We start from the raw sequence: 23959 nt of genomic DNA on the forward strand, positions 1-23959 counted from the left end.
AAACTTTTGCATGTGCATAGGATCACAGGGCACTAAACTATGATAGGCAACATTCAATATTTAAATACAACTCCTGGCAAGATCAATAGCAACATGGTGAAAGAGAAAAGTCACTTTTTTTAAGTCTTATGTTTATAAGAGATGCATTTTGTTCCAGATCATTGGGCTTGCTGGTTTTAAACCACTAATGACATCAGCCTAGCTGGGTTTCCTGTGATCCATGAACGTGATGACAGCCCTATTGTGCCAGCACCAGAATTGTTGACAATGAGAACACGGCTAAAATTGATATAGTTAAGATGGTGTGAATTTCATCTTGCAGCAGGCTAACTCACAGATCTAATATTGAATATAGTCATCAAATTTAAGCTGTCATCAACCCAGCTATAATTGAATCAAGTGGTGAATTATGTGACTCCGGAAAAGCAAAACACACAGTGACATCAAATATGCTGGATAGAGTGAAGACGGCAGGGTAATTCTCTCTTTCAATCACAGCTGTAGCAACACTGCTCTAAGTGACTGGCATTGATTTTACACATTCTGTTTAGCACCTTGACAGGATGATTACTGGAAGCCCTTGCTTTACTGCCCTTGAGGTAATGGTGAGCTGTGTGCCTTCAAACACTGCAAGTACTTTATAGTGAAGGCACTTCACAATGCTGTGGCATTGGAAGTTTTAGAATTTAGACCCAGTAGTGATACAGGAACTCCAATATATTTCCAAGTTGGCCTGGTATATGAAGTTGCATCAGGACCATTTTGAAGGAGGTTTCCTCCTCCCTGCAATCTGATATCCACAAGTCTCTCTTCCCCTGTGGTCTCTGCTCCAGGATAACAACTTCATCTTCATACTGCTTGAATTTCCTGTGTGCAGCTGCAAGTACTTTTCCAAAAAGACAGGAATTTCAAAGATTAAAAGAACTTAGCTTGAAAGCAGATATATTGTGCTTTACAGTCCTAAGCAGGATTTTAGAATCACAAGAAGCAGAAAACTGAAGCAAACAGACATCCTGCCTTCCACGGAGTCTCTTCAACATATAGAATGAAAAATCTGCAAAGATTAGGAATAGGAAGCACAAAGATGATGCATTCTTGGCATTTGAAGGTAGATTGGGAGAGTGTAGTCATACCTATAGGACTTTCCAATCGGAGGGAACTAGTTATTACAAAAAGAATTGTTGCTGGATTGAAACAAATTTTACAAAAGCACAAAATACCTCTATGAACAAGTTTACCTGAGCTAATCTACACACTGGCACATACATTCTTCTGCCATTGAGGCTTGACTCACACAACAATACTAATTCTCTCAGCAGAAGCACCTCACAATGTTGTTTGATGAATCTTTAACTGTTCTTTTCCACTTTAGTTGATTGATGTATAATACTACTGTCATACATCAGACAAAGTTAACTGGTGCTGCTTCTAAACTCCAGCAGAGGCTTTGTTATGCCACTGGACTGCATGGTACAATATCCCGTGGTACCATTCATGTCCACAGTTGATCTACTATCTGATTTGGTATGCCTTTAGAGTCATTTTAAGCCACTGCATTAAAAAAACCAGTCCATACACTTAATACAGACCTTTGTTATGATCCATTACAACCAGAGTAAATCTTATTTCAAGCAGATTAGATGCCTTTTAACTGTGTTTCACTGCATCAATCAACACTGTGCACAAAGCCCCAAAACAGCTTATTATTTAAGCTCGGTCCTCTTATTCGTTACACACTTTGTCAACTACAGGGCAACAGGATATTGAATAACACACTTTTGGGCCACATAACGTAGAGAAGTACAGGATGTTTCTTCCTTTCCCACCAGACAATCTTGCTTTATGTGTTGCAAGTCAGTGCCTCTGCAAATGGGCCGAGAAGGTTTTTATTAAAGATGCACCTTATCCAAATCAGGTACGTTGTAAATGGTTTAATGTTTTCTATAAACGTGTAGTTCTGGTGAGGCAAGATGTAGGGCATATATGTGTTCTCACCTTGTTCCTGTATCCAAACCTCATATGTCACCTCTTTTACCTTCAGGTACTTCAGATTCCAAGGTACTTGCCAGGAAATGGACAATTTTGCTTCACTGGCACTCTGGACAGAGGCTTGACATACGGAATCTCGCACCTTCCCAGGATATATTATACTTCTTGCTTTAACCTTCCGGAGAGGAGGTTTAGATTTCACTGACTGGTGAATTGCAGTCATCACAGATGGGATATCTACAAGGGTGTCTTGATAAATACGGAATAGCCATTCAGGATTTCGGCAGCACAGGTGGCGAGGGACTTCCTTGCTCTTTACAATGCGCTCTTGTTCAACTCTATCAAGGTGAGCAATTCCACCTTGCTCCCAGGGTCTGTCAGGATGGATAACGGTATTCTCTTCCTTTGTGTTCTGCCAAGCAATGTACTGTAGGTCCATGCCCAGGAGAGATGCCAGGGTTTTATAGGGTGTGTAATGCTCAGGGTTCACGGCATAAGGAAACAGTTCAACAACCACAGCACCCCTGGGCAGAAACATTGCCATCACCAGTTGGGATCCATGCATGCTGACCAACATGGAGGCACCACTAATCAGTCTGACAAGGTCGCCAAAGGAATACTCGTCCAGAGACACCGCAATAGTCTTCATTTGAAACTCTTGTGCTAGTGCTAGGATCAATTCTGCTTCATTCAAAATCAACCTGTTAACCGTGCGACTGAACAGTACAATGTACTCTTCACCACTGGAGCTTGTAGTAACATTTAGCTTTTCCACAATGAAGTGTGTGAAGTGCCTGATTTCGTTTCCAGATACCAATATATTTGCTTTTGGTCCCTGAGGCTGAATGAAGCCATACTGATACCAAGTTGTCATTTTTGACAACCCAACATAAGATTTTGTAAAGCAAAGCAAACTCCCAAGACTCTTCAATTGTTCTCTCAGAAGAGGTTGTTTGTTACTAAATAATTTGTAGAGCTCAAAGTGCAACCCTTCATTCCACCCTTCCATGAAGACCAAGCGCGAATCCTCATTCAAGTCCTGAAATTGCTGCATTGTGTAGTAGATCGGGAGCAGATCGTCATGGAAGATGTGCATGAGATTGTCTGGATTAAACCGATTCATAATCAGTGCAACGTCTGGCACAAAGACTGGCTTCTGCATGAACTTGAGAGCTGCGACAGGCAATTCCACAAAATTGAAGTACTGTGCAGTGTGATCCTCTACAGAAGACAGGTCTAAAACAGCAGGCTGGAATCGCCGCGAGCCCAGGTTTGGCAGCAGTATGGAGGCATTGCCATGGAAGAAGACAAACTCATCAGCCTCTGTAGAGTAGCAGAGGGACTCGATCCGACAGATCCTCTCAGTATGCATTCTCCCAGTGCAAACCATTCTGGTGCCATTTTCCATAAGAGTCTGCAGGGCTGCGTGGTAGTCAATCTTCACTTGGGACAGCTCTTGGGTTTGCTGGGATAGCATCAATTCTTCTTCTAGTGAAGTGACCTGCTCCCACAACTTGACATACTTCCACAGCACTGCCGCCAGGATGGACACAAGCAGAGCGTTGACAATAATTGCTATGCTCATTCTGCAGTTTGATTTAGGCATGTAGAGCTGAGTGCATATCACTGCAAACAGACGGTGAAGAGACCCCTCTCAAGGCAGCGTGAAGACCCTTAAAAAGACAGCATTATTAGAGAGTTGCTAATTAAAAAACATTCAAAAATTGAATTACATCCCTCAAAAACACAAGGGGACAAAGAGGGAGGGAGTAATGATTAAAATTTAAAGTCATGTACCGTTTTGACATAATAAACAATCAAGGGATTAGGATAAGAAAAGAACAACTTGTCACCAAACTACAAGGTCAAATTTTGGTAAGATACAAGAATGTCTTATTGGAAGATGGAGCAAGGTGGAGAGGCAGAGTTGTCTGAAGAATTTTCCAAGTCAGTTGCAAAGGGATGGTCACTGATGGTGCAGTGATTGAAAGTAGGGAAGACTCAGAGTCTGGAATTGAAGAGCTGCATCTCTTAAATACTCTAAGAATGGAGATGACAGAGGGATGTGGGAAGGATGTGTTTATGAGCAAAACTGAAAATTGAAAATAGAATATGGGCCAGATCAGCAGTACAGGTCAGCGAGTAGAGAACTTTTGCAACTATGGAATATGGTGCAAGTTAGAATTTGAATGAGATCATTTTTAAAGCGAATGAGAGGTGGAGGTCACTTCATCACCTATTTCTCTCCTTTCTGGAGGGCTGAACCATGTGTGAATAGATCATCCAGCTGATTCAGGAAGCACATCCACCACTATCGCCATTATCCTTGGGTACTTTTCCCAGCCCTCAGTGAGGTGTACCCTCCACAATACAGAGGGGTTTGTTCCTAGAAAAATGTCTGTTTGTAATTTTCCACAATGCAAATCCTTTCTCCCTACTGAATCTCTCAACAATTGTGTCCTGGCTGGTGCATGGCCTACAGACAAGGCAAACCACACAAAATGCTGGACGAACTCAGCAGGTCAGGCAGCATCTATGGAAATGAATAAACAGTCGACATTTCGAGCTAAGACCCTTCATCAGGACTGAAAAGGGGGAAGACAACAGAATAAAAAAGTGGGCGGAGGGAAAGGAGGATAATAAGAAGGTGAAGCCAGGTGGGTAGGAAGCTTAACGGGCCAGAGAAGAAGGAATCTGATAGGAGAGGAGACAGGACAACAGAAGAAAAGGAACAGGAGGGGATCCGGGGAGATGATAGGCAAGTGAGAAGAGGTAAGGTGCCAGAGTGGGGAATAAAGAAGAGGGGAGGGGAAGGGGCACTTTTTTTTTTAACCAGAAGGAGAAATTGATGTTCATGCCATCAAGTTGGAGGCTACCCAGATGGAATATAAAGCATTGCTCCTCCACCTTGAGTGTGGCCTCATTGTAGCACAAGATGAGGCCGTAGACCAACATGTCAGAACAGGAGTGGGAATTGGAATTAAAATGTTTGGCCACCAGGAAGTTCTGCTTTTGGCAGATAGAGCGGAGGTTCTCAATAAAGTGGTCCCCCAATTTATGACGGGTCTCACCAATATAGCAGAAGCCGCATCAGGAGCAATGGACACAATAGACGAATCCAGCAGATACGCAAATGAAGTGTTGCCTCACCTGGAAGGACTAATTGGGACCCTGAATGGAGGTGAGGGAGGAGGTGAATGGGCAGGTGTAGCATTTTGGCCACTTGCAGGGATAGGTACAGGGAGGGAGATTAGTGGGGAGGGATGGATTGGCTTGGGAATCATGGAAGGAGCAACCCTTGCAGAGAGTGAAGAGGGGGGAGGTAAACACACATTTGGTGGAAGGATCTCTTTGGAGATAGCAGAAGTTGCAGAGAATAATATGTTGAAAGTGGAGGCTCATGGGGTGGTAGGTAAGGACAAGAGGAACTCTATCACTGTTAAGGCAGTGGGAAGATGGGGTGTGCGTGGACTTCAGGAAATAGAGAAGATGCAGACAGAGACCATGTAAGGGGAGGGAGGTGTCAGAAATGGAGCACGTAAATTTAAGGGCAGGGTGAAAGTTGGAGGCAAAATTGATAAAATTCACAATTTCAGCATGGCTGCATGAAGCAGCACCGGTGCCATCATCAATATATCAGAGGAAGAGTTGGGGAGTATAACTGGGAAGGCTTGAAACAAGGACTGTTCTACACAGCCAGCAAAAAGGCAGGCATAGCTGGGGCCCACGCGGGTGCCCATGGCTATCCCTCGAGTCTGGAGAAAGTGGGAGAAGCTGAAGGAAAAATTGCTGAGGGTAAGGAGCTCTGCCAGATGGAGGAGGGTGGTAGTGGAGGGGAACTGGTTGGTTCTTTTATTCAGAAAGAAGTGGAAAGTTCTAAGGCCTTCCTGATGGGGAATAGAAATGTAGAGGGACTGGACATCAATGGTGAAAGTGAAGCTGTTAGGGCCAGGGAATTGAAAGTTAGGGAGAAGATCAGGAGTGTGAGAAGTATCATGGATGAAGGTGGGAAGGGACTGAAACAAGAAGGATAGAATAGAGTCAAGGTATGAGAATAAGAGTTCACTGGGACAGGAGCAGGCAAAGACAATAGGAATTCTGACTGTATTGTACGTATGAGGGGTACAATGAAAGAGTTGTTGTTTTCATTAACTAGAAATGGACATTACATTCATAAAATATTGCAGGAACTCAGCAATGTCAGCCAGCATCTATTGAGGGATAAACAGCCAATGTTTCAGGATGCAACATTTCATCAGGACTGGAAAGGAAGGGGGCAGAAGCCAGAATAAGGTGGTGGGGAAGGGGGAGTACAAGCTAGCAGGTGACAGGTGAACATGAGGCGGGGGGGTGGTGAAGATGGATGGGTGGGGGGGGGTGGGATAAAGAAAGAAGTTGGAAGGTGATAGGTGGAAGAGGCAAAGGGTCGAAGAAGCAATCTAAAAGGAGAGGACAGTGGAACATGGAAGAATGGGAAGCAGGAGGGGAACCAGGGGAGTTATGTGTGGATGATGAGAGGAGTAGGAGTGAGAGGGTAATCAAAATGAGGAATGGTAAAACAGATGAGGAGGGAATGGGGAGACATTATCATCGTAGGATCCTGCCTTATGCAGCTGACGTAAGACCATTAGACATAGGAGTAGAATAAGATGATTCGGCCCATCGAATCTGCTCTGCCATTTCTTCGTGGCCAATCCATTTCTCTCTCAACCCCTTTTCTCTGCCTTCTCTCCGTAACATTTCACGCCATGATTAATCAAGAATCTATCAACCCGTCTTAAATACACCCTAATGACCTGGCCTCCACAGCCACCTGTGGCAATGATTTCCACAGATTCACCACCTTCTGTCTCAACAAATTTTTCCTCATCTCTGTTCTAAATAGACGTTCCTCTATTCTGAGGATGTGCCCTCTGGTCTTAAATCACCCATCCTCCCCTCCCCCACTAAAGAAAACACCCTCTCCATATCCACTATCTCGGCCTTTTGACATTCAATGGGTTTCAATGGGATTCCCCCTCATTCTCCTAAACTCAGTGAGTACATGCCCAGAGCCATCAAATACTCCTCTTACAATAACCCTTTCATTCCCAGGATCATTTTTATGACCCTCCTCTGAACCCTCTCCAACGTCAGCACATCTTTTCATAGATAAGGGGCTCAAAACTGCTCACAATACTCCAAGTGAGGCCTCACCAGTGCCTTATAAAGCTTCACATTTATATCAACACACACAAAATGCTGGTGGAATGCATCAGGCCAGGCAGCGTCTATAGGAAGAAACACTGTTGACGTTTCGGGACTCCTGACGAAGGGTCTCGGCCCGAAACATCAACAGTGTTTCTTCCTGTAGACGCTGCCTGGCCTGCTGTGTTCCACCAGCATTTTGTGTGTGTTGCTTGAATTTCCAGCATCTGCAGATTTCCTTGTGTTCACGTTTATATCCTTCCTTTCGTTTTCAGAATGTGATCATTGTACTTGGCAATCTAGTTCAGTTCTCAGTATATATTTTGAGTTTTTTTTAACACATAAATTCCATAAGTTATATTGCACATGTTAAATTTCTTGGTAGGGATCTGTAAATTCCATAAGGGTGAACCTCCGTTATTTGAAATACTGGATTGCTGGCAGGGTGGGGGGGCAGTACTTTGTACTAAACTTGGCCAATGCTGACAAGCTCCAAGCCTGCACACAGCAGCATGGAAGATCATATCCTTAAATTGATTCATTTATGCACCTCCCCAGTTGCATGCTGTGCAAAGTAAAGCAAGTGGATGATGGGTATAGCCTACCAACTACTCTTACCCATTCTCTAACTTTTGTTCTTCTTAACCTTGAGGTCTGAGAATGCTTATTCATTGAAAACATTCGTAACTGAAATGGAAAGATTTTTGGCACCAAGAAATGTGGAAAATCAGTTAAGTTCTTATTGAAATGCGAGGCCACATGTCACAATTCTACTTTCCTTTGTTTATACCATCCTGACCCATCCGACTTCCCGTTATTTGCAAAGGATTGTTTTTCACAAGAAACAATTCTACTACAGCACTGACTAAAGAGCTGCTTTAAAAGTCTTAGTGTATTCCTAGCTTCATAAATAGAAGATACATATGTAACACAATACATCTATTATTCCTAAATTAGAGCTCTCCCTCACGCGCGAAGATAGCTGTGCAAAAGACCTGTTGTTATTTTTTGGATTAAAAATTAACAAGTTTTAATCATCATTAACTAACAGTGAAACACCATGTCCTATCAGAGGACGGATCTAACACAGAAGAAATGGAGGAACAGGATTTTACGTTAATCCCCTCATTATTTTTTTTCACTTCATTTTAAGCTCGTGATCTGTAGTACAACCAATAATTTAACCAGATAAGCATGCAAGGGAAATCCATTTAAAGCATTCAAACAATAATAAAGTTAGGTGATAGAATCATGTAAAGAATAAATTCTTCGTATTTCTTTGAGGTGGCAGTGGACAACAGCATTTCGCCCCACTTACAAACCCTGCTCCAATGCATTTCAGTATTCACTTCCCTCCCTGCTCAACACATTTTCTGTTGTATTTTACAAGCTTATTTTGCAGTCCTTTTCAGAACAGTTTGATGAAATATTACACAGAAAATGCTGTAAGATCTCAGGAGGCCAGGCAACATCTAAGGAAAAGTATAAACAGTCAACACGTTGGGACATACAAAAAAGCTGGATGAACTCAGCAGGTCGGGCAGCATCCGTTGAAAGGAGCAGTCAACGTTTCAACATTTTGGGCTGAGGCCCTTCATTGGGACTGAAAAACAATAGATTTAAAGTCAGAGTAAGGTGAGGGGGGAAGAGGAAGAAGTACAAGGTAGCAGGTGATAGGTGAAACTGAAAGAGGGGGAAGGGATGAAGTAAAGATCTGGGAAGTTGATTGGTGAAAGAGATAAAGGGGAATCTGATAGGACAGAAGGCCATGAAGAAAGGGGAAGGAAGGGGAGGAGCGCCAGAGGGAGGTGATGGGCAGGTAAGGAGATAAGGTAAGAAAGGAAACTGGGAATGGGGAATGCTGAAGGAGAAGGGGGAAGGGCAATTATCAGAAGTTCAAGAAATCGATGTTCATGTCATCAAGTTGGGAGGCTATCCAGACGGAATATAAAGTGTTGCTCCTCCAACCTGAGCATGGCCTCATCATGGCAATAGAGAGGCCATACTGACATGTCAGAATGGAAAGGGGTAATAGAATTGAGATGGGTAGATGGATGCTGCCCGGCCTGCTGAGTTCCTCTAACATTTTGAGTGTAATACTTTAATTTCCAGCATCTGCAGAATTTCTCTAGTTTGATAAAATGTTTATTTTACTCAGGATTAAATTTTAAACAAATCTTAATCTCTGGGTCTCCTCGCCTTCAGCATTGACAGGATTGGATCAATGCAAAATTAGAAATGCTAGAAGTGTGTTTTTAATAGGAATCAGATTTTATTCAAGCTGCTGTTTTGTTCTGAGTCTGTTCTCTTGCTTTTACAAATAATTTCCTACCATTTGCTGGCCTCCCAAAGGCTAGTCACATGGGTACGCCTACAGTTCCCCAAGAGACAGAAACAAGGATGGAAATAAACACAAGGTCAACTTTTTCACAGCCAAGCAGCAAACATTAGCGCAGAAAAGAGCTGTGAACCAGCCTTGTGTGCAACATGAATAAAACAGTGTAAAATGTTTCTTTCTCAAGTAACACCAAAAGTTTTAGTCATAAATGCTATTTGTGTCAAATACTGTTTACCTCACTGAGCTCAGAATAGAGCAACATATGGTTATGTATCCACTTACTATATCTTTCTCATACAAACACACACGCACAGGTTTCCTGTGAAACTTCTCATAATAGATCTATATTTCAGAGCTCACTCCCACTGCCCCAATAATAACCATGTGAAGCAAGTCAAAGGCTGTCCGCATTCCCACTGGATTTATTATCCCCACACGAAATAGGTTGAATCTCCAGCTGCCTATCCCATATAATAACAGCACCTTCTTCCTAGTCCTCACTCCCCCCGAGAGCTTCTTCTTATTCAACAGAACAGCTCCACGTTTCTCCTTCAGTAACAGCATTAATCTATGAGTAGGAGAGGTGACAGAAGTTGGAAGCTTGTTTATTAGATGTTGGTATTCTGGGTTTACACATATTTTATAATGAGGATATTACCGAGCCAGATCTCATTAAAACCTGATCATGAACAGGTTCAATTCAGACACCCTCATGCACATCTTCTCATTAAAACATTTCCTTACTGTTTCATGCCTCACATCTGTTCCAGAGCCACTGGCAGCCAACCAATATCCTGTTTGTAGTGCCAGACCTAAATTTACAAAATGCTGCAGCTTTTCATGGATTCCTGGACACATTTTACTCTGAAGTTGATGTTGCACTCTATGCACTGTGAAACTAGATCTCTATGGGGCTTCAAACTACTGGGCTCTTGAGTTGGGTCAGATCCAAACACAGAATCATAATGCAACCCAGTTAGTATGCAAGAGAAATATACTGGGAGCTTTGACGCAATCAACATGCATCCTTCCACCCAGTCCAGTATGTTATTACAGATTGGTCTTTTAACCTACTGAAGCATTATTGAGACACTTTGATGCTATGAAGAAAGATCTGTGATTATAAGTGGATGTGTTTTAATTGGCTGCTCTCATTTGAAAGCCCAAGTGATGCCAAAAATTATTCTGGTTTCAAACCAAGTACTCAATGGAAGATACAAGATTCCTCCTCATTTTGCACGGCTATTGAATGTCATTGATGTAAGATGTCCTAGGTGCTGTGGAGCAAGAGCCACACACGCAAACTGCTGGTTGAACTCAGCAGGTCAGGCAGCATCTAGTATTATTTCTTTCTTTATGTATTCATAAATGAATCTCAGGATTGTACATGGTGAAATATATGCACTTAGATACATTTACTTTGGACTTTGATTTAACCCAATTTTGTTCTCAACTTGCCAACCTTTCCTTGGATTCCATGGGCTTTTACTTTACTGATGAGTGTACCAGATGGACTGGATCACACATTTTGCTTTATTCTTGGATCACATAATCCTACCAATTTTAGATCTTAAAGTTAGCATTAACTCCTTTCAGTGGGAAAGGGCTCTACATTTATCACACATTTGATGAAAAACTGTTTAATAACCTTTCTCCTAAATGACCTGTTTCTAATTTTAAGCCAACATTTTTAAGTCACAGATTTCCTAACCAGCAGAGTAAGCTTCTCTTAATATCTCCTGTCAATTCCATTTATGATCTTACAATTCTCAGTCAAATCAACCCTTAGCTTTTCACTTTCTTGGGAATATACACCTAGTGTATATATTAATTTAACCCTTGCAATCCTGATGAAGCTGTTTGACTCTCCTTCAAAGGTATGCAGAGTCTATATACACTTTTATAGATTCATATATAGAATGTATAGTATATTCAGTATACCATGCCTAAACTTTACACAATGCTATACAGTCTAACCAGAAAAATACATAATATACTGCAGTTCTTCCCTTTCTAATTGGTAGGGTGGGGGGGGGGGATGCTGATTTTCTGGGTGATGTTGATATCAGGAAGGAGGTGGAATTGAGTCTCTTGAAGCACGTTAAGACAGATAAATCCCCAGAGCCAGGTGGGATCTGTCCCAGGATATTGAGAGAGACAGGCGTGGATATTGCTTGACAATAATCTGTTCAGATACAGACAAGATCCCAGAGCAGGGGTTCCCAACCTGCGATCCACGGATCCCGTGGTTAAGGGTAGAGGATCCATGGCTTAAAAATGTTTAGGAACCCCTGTCCTAGAGGATTAGAAAACACTCAATACTGTTCCTTTGTTTGGGACAAATAGGCCAGTGAACCTTACATCAGTGTTAGGATAATTATTAGAAAACAATTAGGGTTAAGATTAACGTGTATCTGGATAAGAACAGATATCAGGATAATCAGCATGGCTTTGTACAAGGAAGGTCTTAAACTAGATTGAGTGACAAAGATGACCGTTAAGTGGATGTTGTATACATGGAATTTAGAAAAGCTTTTGATAAGGTCCCTCATGGTAGAAACTCAGCGACAGGGCTGGAAAACCAAAGTTTGCCCTGTGGAAGTGGGCTGTTGGGGACTTACAGCCACATCCGCCATCAAATTACGGAAGGACCTAGGGATCCAAGGTTAGACTCTAAGGCAAACCATCATAGCCCCATCAGAGGCAGCACAAAGAAGCAGCCACTAGCTTTGGATCAAACGGAAATGCCTCTCCTGGGCTCCAAGATAGTATCAAGAGAGTGGGAAGACACAATGGGGGGAGACCCTGGGACACCAGAAGCCATTGTCCAGCCCTCCAGAAATCTAGTGGGCTAATCAATGAAACATTGAGGAAGGAGGGTGCCCACTCAAAAACCCCTGTGTGTCAACCCCATGCCACTCCCAGCATCAGGGCAGCCTCGAGCAAGTGCCCTTAACCCATTGGCACGAAGGATATTAACATCTTATCCTGTGCTTTTTGATTTCTGATGTAATGTTTTACTGACGTCCATATATAAAATATCTAAAGAATTAAGGAAAATGGAATCTACAGATTGGATTCAAAATTGACTTGGCCATAGAAAGCAAAGGGTAGTGCTAGAGGAGTTTCATTTTGACTGGAGATCTGTGGCCAGTGGTGTTCCACAGGGATCAGTGCTGGGACCTCTATGATTTGGATGAAAATGCAGGTGGGCTGATTGGTAAGTTTGCTGATGACATAGAAATTGACAGTTGTGGACAGTTAGAGAGGTTGTCAAAGCATACTGCAGGACACAGATCAGTTGGAAATATTGGCAGAGAAATGGCAGGTGGAGTTTAATCGATTTTTTTTGAAGAGTTACACTTTGGAGTAAAATATACTGCCAAGGGCAGTGATTTATAGAGTGATCATGGGGGTCCAAGTACATAGCTTTCTGAAAATGACAGCGTAAGTAGATAAGGTGATCAAGGAGGCACTTAGCATATTTGCCTTCATTTGTTGTGGCATTAAGTATGAAAGTCAGGATGTCATGTTGCAATTGTATAAACCTTCGGTTAGACCACACTTGCAGCCCTGTGTACACTTTTGGTACACCACACTACAACGGATGTGAAGACTTTTGAGAGGATGAAGAAATTCACAAGACGTTGCCTGAATTACAGAGTATTAGTTAAAAGGAAAGGTCAGACTCTTTTTTTCCTCTGGAATAGAGGCTAAGCAGTGACTTGACAGAAGTAAATAAAATTATGAGAGGTGAACAGTACAGTTCAAAAGTCTTTGGCACAAGTATGAGGATGCTTAAGACCTTTGCACAGGATTGTGTATTATATCTTTCCAGTTACCAAATAACACTTAATACTGCTGAGCTAATGCAAAGCTAAGTGCTCTTATTTCTATTTCCCAACCACCTTCCTATTTTAACCAATACACAAAAGTCTTAGGCACCCTAGCCGTATACATGTGCCTAAGACTTTTGTACAGTACTGTAGCTAGGGTAGAAATTCAGGCATTAGAGGGCATAGCTTTGAGATAAGAAGTTTAAAGGAAAGTTATGAGGCAAGTTTCTTTTTACATAAAGGAGATGGTGGGTACCTGAAAAGTGGTAGAAGTAGATTTAATAGCAACAGTTAAGAGGCGTTTAGAGTGACATATCCACAGACAGACAAGGAATGGGGGGGGGGGGTGTGATATAAACCATGCGCAGACAGATAGGATTTGTTTAAATTGACTTCACAACAAGCATAGATATCATGGCAAAGGGACTGTTTCCGTGCTGTACTGTTCTATTCCAATGTAAATTATCGATATTCACCAATCACTGTATTTGTATCTAACCAGAACTTTTTGAATTGTACCGTACATGTGGACACATGTCATTTTGGATTGCTACTGTCACTAGCACTTCTCAATTCAAAAATTCAAAAATATCTGAAACTCCTCTGTTTTGTTCCAATACAGCTAAAAAGGATCTTTGTTCAACTGAACGTGCCTGCCAGAGGGGATTCTTGTCCTACAATCACCAAATTTTGCCCACAATCTAATCCAATACACGTGAAATTCCACAAAGAAAAATCTATTCTTTACAATTCTTTAGCAAAAAGAAGTCAGGCAAACACAAAGATAAGGGTTTTCTAGAACTTACGAAATATCAATTTATAAGTGCAGTGGCAGAAATACTATCTTTTTTAATTGCTAAAGTACCAATGATGAAAACGTAGAAGGTTATGATTTAGGAATTATTCTAACATGATGGAAAAAGCAGAAGAGAGGGAAAAGGCATTTAGCACATCACCAGTGATGAATTAGTACGGCTTGCATTCCTTATATCTTGACATGTTAAATCTCAGGAAAAATAGTACCAAGTTGGTACAGTTGGCCATCCTTATCCGCAGGTTCTGCATGTGCGAATTCAACCAACTGCGGATCGGGAAATCCCAGAAGTTCTCTCTCCAGCACTCGTTGTTTGAGCATGTACAGACCTTTTTTTCTTGTCATTATTCCCTACACAATACAGTATAACAACTATTTACATAGCATTTACATTGTATTAGGTATTATAAGTTATCCAGAGATGATTTAAAGTTTATGGGAGGATGTGCATAGGTTACCGCGGATCGGGAATAAAAAAAACGGAAGTTCTCTAAGTCGGAACAGGCACATCCGGTATTATTTAGCGTCAGTTAATCAAATGTTTATACATTTTACCTTTTTATGCATATAAAACACTTAAGAAATGTATGTATTTCAATGATTAAACCACCGCATTGCTTATTAATAATTGTAGCTTTCATCGGGGCAGGGCCTTTCACATGCTCCATTATTCTCACTTTATCCTTTAAAATTGTTCTGATTTTTGACTGACTGTAGCCTAACGCTTTTCCAATGACCGATGGTATTTCACCTCTTTCTGATCGCTTTATTATTTCCACTTTATTTTCAATCGTGATCGTTTTCCGGAACAGAAACACTGCGGGCGGTGGGTCTGGAGCTCCGCCGGGACCTGCAGTCCACTGACTTGAGCATCCCGTTTTTTGGTATCCACAGAGGGTCACGGAACCAATCCCTCGCAGATAAGGAGGGCCAACTGTACTTACTTTTACAACATGTAAGATGTTGGAGCACAAGTACATGCAGAATGCTGGTAAAAACTCCACAGTGACAATTACAGTGTCAATTATAAGAAACCTGACACTAGTGCCCCAGGCTGTTCTGGGCTTCAAAGTCGGTTGTGGGTTGATCGGTATGAACCACAACCAAAAACAGGGCACAGGCAAAAGCAGCTGGTCTTTGGTAAGACACATTGACCTTTTTTCAGCAAGTCCCCAGACTACAAGCAGAAGTACTTCACCAAAAGTAAATAAATAATTAAATAATCAGTCAGCATCTCAACTTTGTTCTCAGCAAATGCTGGCGCTGAGCAATGGCTTTGGTTGAAAGTTCTGCCCTTACTAAGATACTCACATATTGAGCGCTGCCAGTGTGATGCAAGCAAACAAACATGACAAGCCAGCAGTGCGTGACTCAGAATGGTTAGTCAGTATCCACAGCGCAATATCCAAGTGGAGATCTTCCGATTCTTACTAACCGAAGATGAAAAGATGCCTGCTGTAACATCTTTACTGGTACTTTAACTTTATCCCTTTCTCCACTGCCCTTGCATCAGGAAACCAAGCCAGATACTGAGTGAAAAGGAGGGGCTTAACAAAAATAAACAATGTTTGTGAAGAAGTAGGGAAAAGAGTTGACCTGCAGTGGATTTTGTGTGTATGCTTTCATTCCACACTAGTATTTTCAGCATCCACTGCCACTGGGGTTAAAAAAATCTTTAAATAGTGGAAATTCTGTTGTGTCAGTGAGTGGCCACAAATGTTACAAGTTGAAGTCTCACTTTCCTATGTTTCTGGTCTCAACCTTATTTATCAACGAATAAGTTCTGTATTATCTTTCAGCTGGATAAAGACCATCTAGTGGGGGAAGGAATGGGGGGTGGGAAGAGAGAGAAGAGTTTGTCAATTTAGCATATTATTCGTCTGCAAGGCTCTAAAACCAAACCAGGAAATTATAGGCCAGTGAGACTGATATCAGTAGTAGAAGGTATTCTAGGGGACCGGATTAGGGATAGTTAGCATGACTTTGTGCACGGGGTTATGCACCCGTGGGTATCTTGTACTTGTCACGTGACAGTGGTGTTGAAGATATGCTGGACCTAAGGTAGTGGTCTTGTGATGGTGGAGTGACGTCATTTTCCTGCCAGTAGAGGCCATGTGACAGGTTTTTTTTGTTGTGTTTTTTTTACACAGGGTATAAAAGGAGGACCCCTCCCTGTGAGGAGGGGCAGTTCGTGGCTGGATTTGCCATTTTGACTCCATGCCACTACGAGGTCCAATATTATGACGTAGTTTGGTTGAAAGGTGGAGTTTGATTTAATGCCTAAAGTTTAAAAGGTCATTTCCAGCAGTTTCTTTATAACACTGCCAGTTAAAAATCAGTGGAAAGTGAAGATCGGAGTTCAGGAACTAAAAGGTCGAGGAAAGTCGATTTCGATGGTGAAACAGGTTCGACCTTGTTTGATCCTCATTTGGAAGGAATTCGTTGGCTGTGCCTGTGTTAACCCCTGCAAATAATAGCAGAAAGGGTTGGGTACAGTTTTGTAAAGGAAAGGTCAGTGCCTTTAAGCCGTTTCATTTTCATCTTCGTAAATTCTCCGGGAAGAGTATAGTTCAACTGGGAACCACAACAAAACAACGTGAAAGAGAATTTAAATCATCTAAAAAGTCTCTCCTTTAATGGACTGTAAGCATTTTGAACTTTTGCAGTACTACTTTGAAGAACTGTTTTTTGCAACATCGCTTTAAGAACTGTTTTTGCTTTATTCCTTTAAGAACTGTTTAAGCTGCCGCACAGCAGCTGATTTCCGGTTATGTTAGTTGTTTGTTTACTTTTGGGGGTTTGTTTTTCAGTGTTTAATAAATGTTTTATTTGTTATAAAAAAAAACCCTGCCTCACTTATATATTTATTGTTGCTGAATCCGTAACAATGGTAGGTCATATATAATCAATCTTACAGTGTTTTGTGAGGAAGTTACCAGGAAAATTGAAGAAAGCAAGGCAGTGCATGTTGGCTAATTGGATTATAGCAAGCCATTTAACAAGGTCCACATGGGAGATTGGTCAAGAAGGTTCAGTCATTTGGCATTCAAGATGCGGGAGTAAATTGGATGAGACATTGGCTTTATGGGAGAAGCCAGAGACTGGTGGTAGATGGCTGCCTCTCTCACTGGAGGCCTGTGACTAGTGGTGTGCAGCAGGGATCAATGCTGGGTCTGTTGCTGTTTGTTATCTGCTTCAAAGATCTGGATGATAATGTGGTTAACTGGATCAACAAATTGGCAGGTGACACCAAGATTGGGGAGGTAGTGCACAGTGAGTGGTGAACCAGTTGGAAAAATGGGCTGAAAAATGTCTGCATTAAATTTCATCTGCAAAGTGCAACGGGTTGAGCTTCAGCAGGACCAAGCCAGGTTACCAGTTCTCACACAGCGAACATTCAGGCACTGAGGAGTGCGGTAGAGCAAAGGGACCTGGGAATACAAGTCCATAAATCATTGCAAATGGCATCACAGGTAGAAAGGATCATAAAGAAAGCTTTTAGCCTACTGGCCTTCATAAATCAAAGTACTGAGTACAACCAAGAACGGCAGAATTTCCCAGTGGCCACCCATTTTAATTCCACTCCCCATTCCGATCTGTTTGTCCAAGGCCTCCTCTACTCTCGTGATGAGGCCACACTCGGGTTGGAAGAACACCACCTTATATTCCGTCCCGGTAGCCTCCACTCTGATGGCACAAACATCGATTTCTCGAACTTCCAGTAACGAACCTCCCCCCCACCACCACCATTCCCCATTTCCTTCTCTGACTTTATCTCCTTACCTGCCCATCACCCTCCTCTGGTGCTCCTCCCTTTTCTTCCTTCCGTCCTCTCCTATCAGATTCTCCCTTCTCCAGCCCTGTACCTCTTTCACCAATCAGCTCTTTACTTTACCCCCCCCCCCCCATTCCACCTATCGCCTTGTGGCTCTTCCTCCACCCCACTGACTTTCTTATTCTGAGTCATCTCTTTTCCCAGTCCTGCTGAAGGGTCTTGGCCCTGAAACGTCAACTGTTTACTCTTTCCCATAGATGCTGCCTGGTCTGCTGAGTTCCTCCAGCATTTTGTGTGTGTTGCTCTGGATTTCCAGCATCTGCAGAGCTTCCTTTGTTTATATTGAGTACAGGAGGTGGGATGTTATGCTGAAGTTATATAAGATATTGGTGAGACCTGATTTGGAGCAGTGTGTGCAGTTTTGTGTGCAGATGCAAATACAGTTGAAAGAGTACACAGAAAATTCACGAGGATGTTGCCGGGACTGGAAAGATGGAATAGGTTAGGACCATACTCCTTGGAACATAGGGGAGATTTGATAGAGGCATACAAAATTATATATGGTATAGATAGGGTAAATGCAAGCATGCTTTTTCCACTGAGGGTAGGTGGGACTACAACTAGAGGTCATGGGTTAATGGTAAAAGGTGTAAAGTTTAAGGGGAACATGAGAGAAAACCTCTTCACTACTCAGAGGGTTGTTGAGAGTGTGGACGATCTGCCAGTGCAAGTGGTACATGCCGGATCAATTTCAACATTGAAGAGAAGTTTGGATAGGTATACAAATGGGAGAGGAATGGTCAGGGTGCAGGGTCAATGGGACTAGGCACTTTAAATGGTTTAGGCAAAAGGGCCTGCTTCTGTGTAACAACACACACAAAATGCTGGTAGAACACAGCAGGGTAGGCAGCATCTGTAGGGAGAAGTGCTGTCGACGTTTCGGGCCGAGACATATATACTGCATATATACTTTGATAATAAATGTACTTTGAACCTTTGAATCTACTAGAGGCATTTTATGTAGAGGTCAATTTCTATTATGGTCATTATCCCATTATGAATTTACTGAGTAGAAAATGAATGTCAGGGTTACATATATGGTGACATATATGTACTTTGATAATAAGATTACTTTGAACTTACCTCATGGAGCTCTTCAGACCTGGAAAATTATTCAGGTTTTGGTCTAACACGGTCTGATGCTTTCTACACTTATATCTCCATTCAACAAAACTGCAGAAGTGAAAGAGAAAACAAAAATAAATTCAAATGGTGTTCAATGCTGTTACACACAAAAAGCAGTACACTTATAGACTGTTTTAGACAGAGAATAAATTTAAACATTCACATTTTGACTGTACATTCTAAAATTTCACTAGCTCCATCCTTACAGAGTTTGACGGTAAGGATATAAAGCTATTATAATAGTAGACAGAAGAAAGAATGCAGATGCTGGAGATCTGGGGCAACACAAAAAAAAATTGCTGGAGGAAGTCAGCATGTCAGGCAGAATCTATGGAAGAAAATGAACAGTTGCTGTTTCAGCCCGAGACCATTACAAATGTGCAGAGCAAGGACAACTAAGGAGCAGTAGGACGACGAGACAAAAACTGTGAGCGCTCGAAAAACTGTGCAAAAAGAGAGAGCCAATCAATTCACCTCACAATCAAGTGGCGGGCGGCACACTTGCCACATTCTTGCAGTCGATCTATCACGGTTCACAGACCCTTACTCAGGACTGGAAAGAAAGAGAGCTGAAGCTAGAATAATAGGGTAGTGTAGCAATGTACTACATACAGAGCTAGAGACAACACACAGTCAGTAAGTCGTTTCGAGACTAGTTTATTCAAACTTCACAGCGCTGGCATTTAATCCCTAGCGCCCACCCTCTCCGGGCGGAAATGACATTAGAGGTGCATTACCAAAGTCTCCCCCTGCACGCTGGCTATTTGTGAGCCGGTTCGCCTGTGCAGAAAGTGGGTCACCACATAACCCCTCCCCCCCAGAACCGGCGATACACCCCCGAATGTCCACAGACTGGATCAGCCTCTGTGCCGCGGTGCCTGAACCTCGACCGGCTGCGCCAAGTCCACATGGGCTGGTTTGAGTCGGTCCACCGTGAAAACCTCCTCTTTCCCCCAATGTCCAGAAGACACGTGGACCCATTGTTGTTGATCACCTTGAATGGCCCCTCGTACGGCCGCTGTAGCGGTGCCCGGTGTCCGCCCCTTCGTACAAACACAAACTTACAGTCCTGCAGGTCTTTGGGTACATAGGTCGGGGTCTGTCAGTGCTGTGAAGTTGGCACGGGGGTCAGGTTGCCGAGCCTTTTGCATGGTCTGTCCAGGACTGCTGTGGGTTCTTCCTCTTGCCCCCTTGGGGCTGGTATGAACTCTCCCGGTACGGCCAGGGGCGCGCTGTACACCAACTCAGCCGACGAGGCATGCAGATCCTCTTTGGGCGCTGTGCGAATTCCAAGGAGGACCCAGGGAAGCTCGTCCACCCAGTTAGATCCTCTCAGGCGGGCCATGAGAGCTGACTTCAAGTGATAGTGGAAGTGTTCCACTAGTCCGTTCGACTGTGGGTGGTAGGCAGTTGTGTGGTGCAGCTGCGTTCCCAACAGGCTAGCCACAGCCAACCACAGGCTGGAGGTGAACTGGGCACCTCTGTCAGAGGTAATGTGGGCCGGTACCCTGAAACATGCTACCCAGGTTGCGATCAGTGCTCGGGCGCAGGAATCAGCAGATGTGTCGGTGAGCGGGACCACCTCTGGCCACCTCATGAACTGGTCTACCATAGTTAGGAGGTACCGCGCTCCTCGGGACACTGGTAGGGGGCCCACGATATCCACATGAATGTGGTCGAACCTCCGGTGGGTGGGTTCGAACTGCTGCGGCGGGGCTTTAGTGTGCCGCTGCACCTTGGCTGTTTGGCACTGCGTGCATGTTCTGGCCCATTCACTGACCTGCTTGCGAAGTTTGTGCCACGTGAACTTGCTGGAGACCAGCCGGACGGTTGTCCTGATAGATGGGTGCGCCAAACCGTGTATGGAGTCGAAAACCCGAGACTGCGGTCCTATAGCTGGGCATCTCGTCATCTGCTTGCTGCGCCTCTGTCAGTGCTGCATAGTCCACCCCCAGGGACAGGGCCTGGAGAGTGCGTCCGCCATAACGTTGTCCTTTCCCGAGACATGATGGATGTCCGTCGTGTACTCGGATACGTAGGACAGATGTCGCTGCTGGCGAGCCGACCAGGGATCGGACACCTTTGTGAACGCAAAGGTCAACGGTTTGTGATCCGTGAATGTGGTGGCCTTCTAAGAAGTACCTGAAATGCCAGATTGCCAGATACAGTGCCAACAGCTCCCGGTCGAAAGAACTGTACTTGAGTTTGGGTGGTTGTAGGTACTTGCTGAAGAATGCCAGGGGTTGCCAGCGCCCCTCGATGAGCTGCTTCTGCACCCCACCAACTGCTGTGTCGGATGTGTCCACCGTGAGGGCGGTCGGAACGTCCGTTCTGGGGTGCACCAGCATCGCAGCATCTGCCAAGGCTTCCTTGGCTTTAAAGAAAGCTGCTATGGCCTCCTCGTCCCAAGTAATGTCCTTGCCTTTACCCTTGCATCCCTTGCGCGGGATGTGGTGCTGTACCCCATGTCTGGGCATGGCTGCTGTGAACTGCGGTGCCAGAATCAATGGAAACTCCACCAGGATTCTGGTGAATTCGTTGTTCGATAGCGTGATGGAGTCCAGGTGTGGGGCCGGCAACTTGGCTTCACCCAGGGAGAATGTCTGGAAAGTCTCGGCATGTACCAGTCTTTTCCCTTGCAAGTCGACCAGCAGGCTGTGAGCTCGCAAGAAGTCCGCCCCCAGGAGTGGTTGGGCCACCGCAGCCAGTGTGAAGTCCCACCTGAACCAGCTGGCGTTGAACTGCAGCTACACTGTGCGAGTGCCATAGGTTCATATCGTGCTGCCATTTGCGGCCCTCAGGGTGGGTCATGGCTTCCTGTTGCGGGTGTCGTACCACATCAGGGGCAAGATGCTGATTTCTGCTCCGGTGTCGACCAAGAAACGGCATCTCGACTGTTTGTCCCGGACGTACAGGAGGCTGTCCTGGTGGCCAGCCGCCATAGTCAATAGCACCAGCTCTCCCTGGCCCTGGCCCTTGCAGGGCAGGCAACAACAGCAGGCTTTTGTGCCCCACCCCTGGTGGTAGAAACACCACTGTTCACTGACCTCCTCACTCCTGCCTCTGTGTTGTGTGCGCCCCCCTGGGCTGGTCTGCTGTTGGGTGCGTGGCCTGGTAATCTGACCGACGGACGCCACGCTCTCCCTCTTGGCTTTCCACAGCACGTCTGCCTGGGCCACCACCTTCCAGGGGTCACTGAAATCTGTGTCGGCCAGCAGTAGATGTATGTCCTCGGGCAGTTGCTCCAGGAATGCTTGCTCGAAAATGAGGCAGGGCTTGTGTCCATCAGCCAGGGCCAGAATCTCATTCATCAATGCTAATGGCAGTCTGCCTCCCCAACCATCCAGGTGAAGCAGGCGGGCACCCCACTCATGCTACAAGAGGCCAAAGGTCCCAATGAGCAGTGCTTTGAATGCTTCATATTTGCCTTCTTCCGGGGGCGACTGTATGAAATCCGCAACCTGGGCGGCCGTCTCCTGGTCAAGGGCGCTCACCACGTGGTAGAAACACGTGGAATCAGAGGATATCTGCCGAATCTTGAACTGGGCTTCTGCTTGGCTAAACCACACGCGTGGTCGCAGTGTCTAGAAAGTTGGCAGCTTTAGCGAAACTGCGTGAACAGATGAAGAGTCGGTCATCTTTGGTCCAAATCTCATTTGGACCATCGGGGTCACCAATGTAGCACCTACAGAGCTAGAGACGACACGCAGTTGGTAAGCCGTTTCGAGACTAGTTTATTCAAACTTTGCGGCGCTGGCATTTAATCCCTAGCGCCCGCCCTCTCTGGGCAGAAATGACGTCAGAGGTGCATTACCAAAGTCTCCCCCTGCGCGCTGGCTATTTGTGAGTGGGTCACCACAATAGCAAGAGGGAGAGAAGGTGGTGGGTGATAGATGAATCCATGTAAGAAGGGGAAGTTAGGTATTGTCCCCTTAGCCCCAAATGACCTATCCCAAACTTTGAGACCTGTGAACCCTGCTTCTAGGCACCACATCCAGGGGGATCATTCTCGCAGCCTCCTACCTGTCAGCCTGTCAAGCTCAATTTGTATAATAAAGTCACCTCTCACATTTCTTAAACTCTGCAGGAGTGGAAAATTTCTACAGATGTACTGTGGACAGCATTCTAACTGGTTGCTATGGAGGGGCCACTGCACAGGATCAGAAAAAGCTGCGGAAAGCTGTAAGCTCCACCAACTTCATCATGGGCACTAGCTTCCTCAGCATCGAGGAGGCCTTCAATGGGCGATGCCACAAAAGGCGGCATCCATCATTAAGGACCCCCAATACCCAGGACACGCCCTCCTCTCAATGCTACCATGAACAGGAACCTGAAGATGCACACTCAATGTTTCAGGAGCACCTTCTACCTCTCTGCCATCAGCTTTCTAAGTGGACAATGAATCCATGAACACTACCTCACTAATTTTACTTTTTATATTCTCTCTCTTTTTGCACTACTTATTACATATGTACAGCTGTCACGGGACAAGAGATTCCACAATATACGCCAATGATATTAAACTTGATTTTGATTGCTGATAATCTCTAGCTTGCCATGGTAATTTCGAGCAGAGATTATCTTTGATCAATGAATTAGTAACAATAATTATGGATTTTTAAAGAAAAAGGTTGACCTGTTGGTTATTTACATGTATTCACTATTTTATTATTAATAAAAAGTATAACAGAGACATTGATATAAAAGAAGCATTTTAGAAAACCTGTTGCAAATATTAATACTAACCTTTTAAAAAGACAATTGGAAAAGAACAATTTCTATTGTAACTGCTTACAGTTGAAATACTGATGTGTACATCAGGTCTGTGAGGATTT

The 23959-nt window shown here is 44.0% G+C and overlaps 1 protein-coding gene across 4 annotated transcripts in view; it reads right to left on the minus strand.

Annotated features, from left to right (window-relative positions):
* Nucleotides 1–1573: 1573 nt before the first annotated feature.
* Nucleotides 1574–23959, minus strand: part of pomgnt2 (protein O-linked mannose N-acetylglucosaminyltransferase 2 (beta 1,4-)) — a 30042-nt gene continuing 7656 nt past the window's right edge. For 3 of the 4 annotated variants that reach the window (XM_059973169.1, XM_059973187.1, XM_059973177.1), the window contains 2 exons: nucleotides 19083–19172; nucleotides 1574–3662 (listed from right to left, as the gene is read on the minus strand). In XM_059973169.1, the coding sequence (XP_059829152.1) occupies nucleotides 1841–3595 (1755 nt within the window). In that variant the 5' untranslated portion in view covers nucleotides 3596–3662; nucleotides 19083–19172 and the 3' untranslated portion in view covers nucleotides 1574–1840. Of the gene's footprint in view, nucleotides 3663–19082; nucleotides 19173–19598; nucleotides 19617–23959 lie in introns of those variants that run through there. The other variant, XM_059973193.1, reaches the window with a different exon arrangement.

Source organism: Hypanus sabinus, chromosome 1, assembly GCF_030144855.1.
Source record: "Hypanus sabinus isolate sHypSab1 chromosome 1, sHypSab1.hap1, whole genome shotgun sequence".
NCBI classification, from domain to species: domain Eukaryota; kingdom Metazoa; phylum Chordata; class Chondrichthyes; order Myliobatiformes; family Dasyatidae; genus Hypanus; species Hypanus sabinus.